The sequence below is a fragment of the Monopterus albus genome, unplaced genomic scaffold (genome assembly GCF_001952655.1).
Source record: "Monopterus albus unplaced genomic scaffold, M_albus_1.0 scaffold130.1, whole genome shotgun sequence".
In the NCBI taxonomy this organism is placed as follows: domain Eukaryota; kingdom Metazoa; phylum Chordata; class Actinopteri; order Synbranchiformes; family Synbranchidae; genus Monopterus; species Monopterus albus.
The window spans coordinates 1,128,313-1,131,999 of NW_018128010.1; the positions used below are offsets into that span (position 1 = coordinate 1,128,313).

At 39.0% G+C, this 3,687-nt stretch overlaps 1 protein-coding gene across 2 annotated transcripts in view; it reads right to left on the reverse strand.

The window, feature by feature from the left end:
* wdr95 (WD40 repeat domain 95) overlaps positions 1-3,687 on the reverse strand; it is a 20,050-nt gene that overhangs the window by 5,685 nt on the left and 10,678 nt on the right. For both annotated transcript variants that reach the window (XM_020613108.1, XM_020613109.1), the window contains exons 14-22: positions 3,034-3,274; positions 2,843-2,948; positions 2,462-2,613; positions 2,129-2,231; positions 1,921-2,027; positions 1,747-1,826; positions 1,598-1,652; positions 1,475-1,520; positions 1,054-1,113 (exon numbers count right to left, since the gene is read on the reverse strand). In XM_020613108.1, coding sequence (XP_020468764.1) covers positions 1,054-1,113; positions 1,475-1,520; positions 1,598-1,652; positions 1,747-1,826; positions 1,921-2,027; positions 2,129-2,231; positions 2,462-2,613; positions 2,843-2,948; positions 3,034-3,274 — 950 coding nt within the window. The remainder of the gene's footprint in view (positions 1-1,053; positions 1,114-1,474; positions 1,521-1,597; positions 1,653-1,746; positions 1,827-1,920; positions 2,028-2,128; positions 2,232-2,461; positions 2,614-2,842; positions 2,949-3,033; positions 3,275-3,687) is intronic.

Consider the following 3,687-nt stretch of genomic DNA (forward strand, 5'->3'; position numbering starts at 1 on the left):
CCCACCCCCCCCATGTTTCTTTAACCTTATCAGTTTAGAAATATTCAAGGAGTATGCACATCTCACCTCAAGTATTAAAAGAGAAACTGCTGTTTGTTCCTCAGAAACCTAAAGGTAATGTCAATCAGAAGATCTAAGGAGTGTCATTACACAGATGAGAGGAAAAATGTTTTAATATGACTAGTATCAAGCCTTGTAAGAATGTAAGAGTCTTCTCTGAAATCTTGATTTTGTTTACAGTACCCTAGCCAAGTGTGTCACACATTTTGGATCAGAAACTGACTTGGTGTTGAACCCCAGAGCAAGCAGACAAACCAAACATTACTCCTGCTACTTCACACGGATACAGAGTGATTCATCTTGTTCTTTATGTGCTTATTTCTCCCAGCAGGTGGAACAAGAAACTGTACACACCATGAACCAAATCAGAAAAAGCAGATGGCATTTTTGAACTTATACTGTATTATATTCCATTCCAAAGAGCAATGCTAGATAAACTGGGTCACATTTTAAAATTTTAATGAGGTGCAACACAAGACTGACCATCTGGAAGAACAGAAAAATTTCACAGTGAACCCGAGGCTGAGTAGATAAGGGAGGGAGACCAATATATATAGAACAAACTATTGATCTTCCTCCTGCAGGCCATTAATGGAAAAACAATTTCAAGAAAGGACTCTGTAGATTATCCAAGAGGTTGCGTTTTTTTTTTTTTACTGGCCACTGTAATGTAATCTTTCTGCTCTGCTAATGGGCCTCTTTTGTGGTGAGTGTAACCACTAGCCATAATGAAAGAGATGGCAGGGGACTCAGCATCACCTCCTCCAGTGGATCACACAGCATTACTGAGAATTAGTTTTTCCTCCTACAGGCCACTTAGAGAGAACTGTGTCCTGCTGGCAGAGGTAACCTGACCACAGGTAAAATCAAATACAGGAACTGTGCTCTACTGTGTGGTATTATGGGGGACTGATTCACCTCCGAAGAAAAAGGCTGTTTTGATTAATGCAACATGTTTTATCTAAGTTATTGTAAAGACAGTTTTCGGTTCACCAGATCATCCTGGTATGAAGGCTGTGGCTTCTGGACATGACGAAGGTCCTCAGGTATGTCCTGACAAAATAACAGAAGACATTTTACACCTCACTATTAAAACAGTGTAGCTGGTAAAACATCATTAGTACATTAAAATTCTTATTAAACTTACAATGGCAAGAAATGTCAATCTCTATGTAATAAAAAAGTGCACACTTTTTCCTCAGTTGTCTGGTTATATAATGACATTCAAAGCAGGTGTGTGGCTTGAACTGCCAGTAGTTACTGTTTCAGAATGGAGCACAGCTGGTAATGACAATATGAATTATTGCAAATGGGATGTAAGATGATGGAGGAAAATGAGAGATAATTAGAATCGGATTTCTGAAAAACAACTGAAAAATAATACCTGAAATTCTGTTTTCATTTTTGTACTCACTGCATAAATGTCAATCTTCCGGCTCCGTCCAACAGACATCACATACCTTCAAAAATTGCACAAATTTAACTTTTATTCACATTTATACAGAGGACATTTGCCAAATAGCACCTCATTACTTACCAGTTCCTGTGAACTTGCAGAAAGATGCAGTCACATAACTCATGACAGTCACTGTCTATAAGAAAAAAAAGGTTTTGCTTAACAATTGCATGAAAATGTTGTATTTAATTTTTTATGGGGGAGTAGTTTACAGTACAATGCCTACATACCCTTCTTTAGTGTCTTAAGGCACTGACCGTTGTTGTAGTTCCAGATCTTTAAACAACCATCTCTTCCACCTGTGATAAGTCTGCAAACACAAACTCAAAATGTAGTGATGAAGTAGCGGATAAATATACTTTATGAACAGTGAAACACTTCACAGGCTGCTGAATGGACTGTACCTTCTTCCATTGTGGTCAAACGTCATGCATGTGATTGGAGACAGATCATGTGTGCCACCAAACTCGAAAACCTGACGCCCAGTGTCAAAATCCCAGACTTTAACCACCTGAAACCAGTAACATTTTGAGTTAACTGTACAGTTTACATGGTGTTGTCATGGCTCTTTTTTTTAAACATAGACTGGATTAATTTTTTTATTTTACTCACAGATCCCTCAGTGCAGCTGACAACTTGACGGAACTCCACACTGTAGCCGCAGCACGTTATAGGCTCATGGTGTGAAACAGTCAGGCGGTTATGAAGCTTTGGCCTTTCAGAAGATAATGATAATAAAATGAACAACAGGGACTTAAATATTAAGGAGTTGCAGTCATCTCTGAATTAAAAAAGAGAAAACTTAAAATCTGGGATGTTTTATCCTCTGACAGAATTCATTATCAGTTATCTTTTATATTAGTTCATCTGTGTTCATATTGTCAAAATCTCTTCCGAGAACAGTGCATTCTAAGATGACTAAAGCACAAAGGCTTGTCAACCAACCTTATCTTCAGGGAGAGTACAGCCATACAGTCTGCTGCAATGAAAAGGGATTTCATAGCAGGAAAATACATGCATGCAGAGATATCACCATGAATCCTGCTCGCTTTGGGGTCTGCTGTAAACAGGCAACACTGGCCCTCAATATCCCAGATCTAAAATGGGAACAAGTGAACAGCAATGGGAGAAGTATTCCCATCATTTGCTTAAGTATAAGCAGTAAGTACAGAACTTAAGTATTGTACAGAATTGTCAATAAGTTACTTTCTACCATGCTGGTGAATTACCCACAGTGTTTAATTCATATGAAATATTATGACTGCTGTATTTATTTGGATCCTTTAGAACATCAGAAGTGAAATGTAAAAATGAGTCATGAATTACTTTCACAGTGTTGTCTGTGGAGACAGAGAAGATTTGACTGTCCTCTGAGGAGATGCAGAGGTAGACAATAGGAGCAGAGTGGCCTTTTAAGATACCAGTTGGTTTCCTAAAAAAACAAAAACAATAGGAGGTGGCTTTTTAAGTTAATGTTAACTGTCTTTAAGAAAGCCCACTGAATTGTGGTTCCTCACCCAGAAAAATGTGGGTTCCACATACGTATGAGTCTGTCCATGCCTCCAGTGACCAACAAGCTGTGTTTCTGACAAAGGTCAAAGGTCTTAACACCTTTGTAGATGGTGAAAACTTTCTGGTCACATGATGCTCGCACTTGTGGAATCCAGCTAGGTGGGATCCTCTTGGTCTTACCTTCATAGCAGGCCTCACTGATCTCTCTCAGCTGCTGCTCAGCATCTGTTAAAGGCAGCGCACGGCCTGAAGAAAGGAAAAAAATGTACTTTATTACAAGGCCATGTCTATAAGCATCAATCAAAGCATGCTTTTTGGAGCAAGGGTGAGTCATTATCAGAATAAATGATCAAGCTGGCAAGTGGACATGCTCACGTACATGGATGAACTCTCTTTCACTCTCGTGTTCATACACACACACACACACAAACACATACATACATACAGACGCACACTGGCATTGACTGGTGAATTTGTGATAGATGAATCACTGTGAGTCATCCCTCACAGCTTTCCTACCAGGCTGTCTCATGTTCAACACCAAGTTTAATTACTGCACACTATAGACTGAAAGGGTTCAATACTTTTTTTTCCTACCATGTCTCACTTTTTATTTAGCTCTTTCATCACAGAGACTATGTCTAAGAACTGCTAGAGAC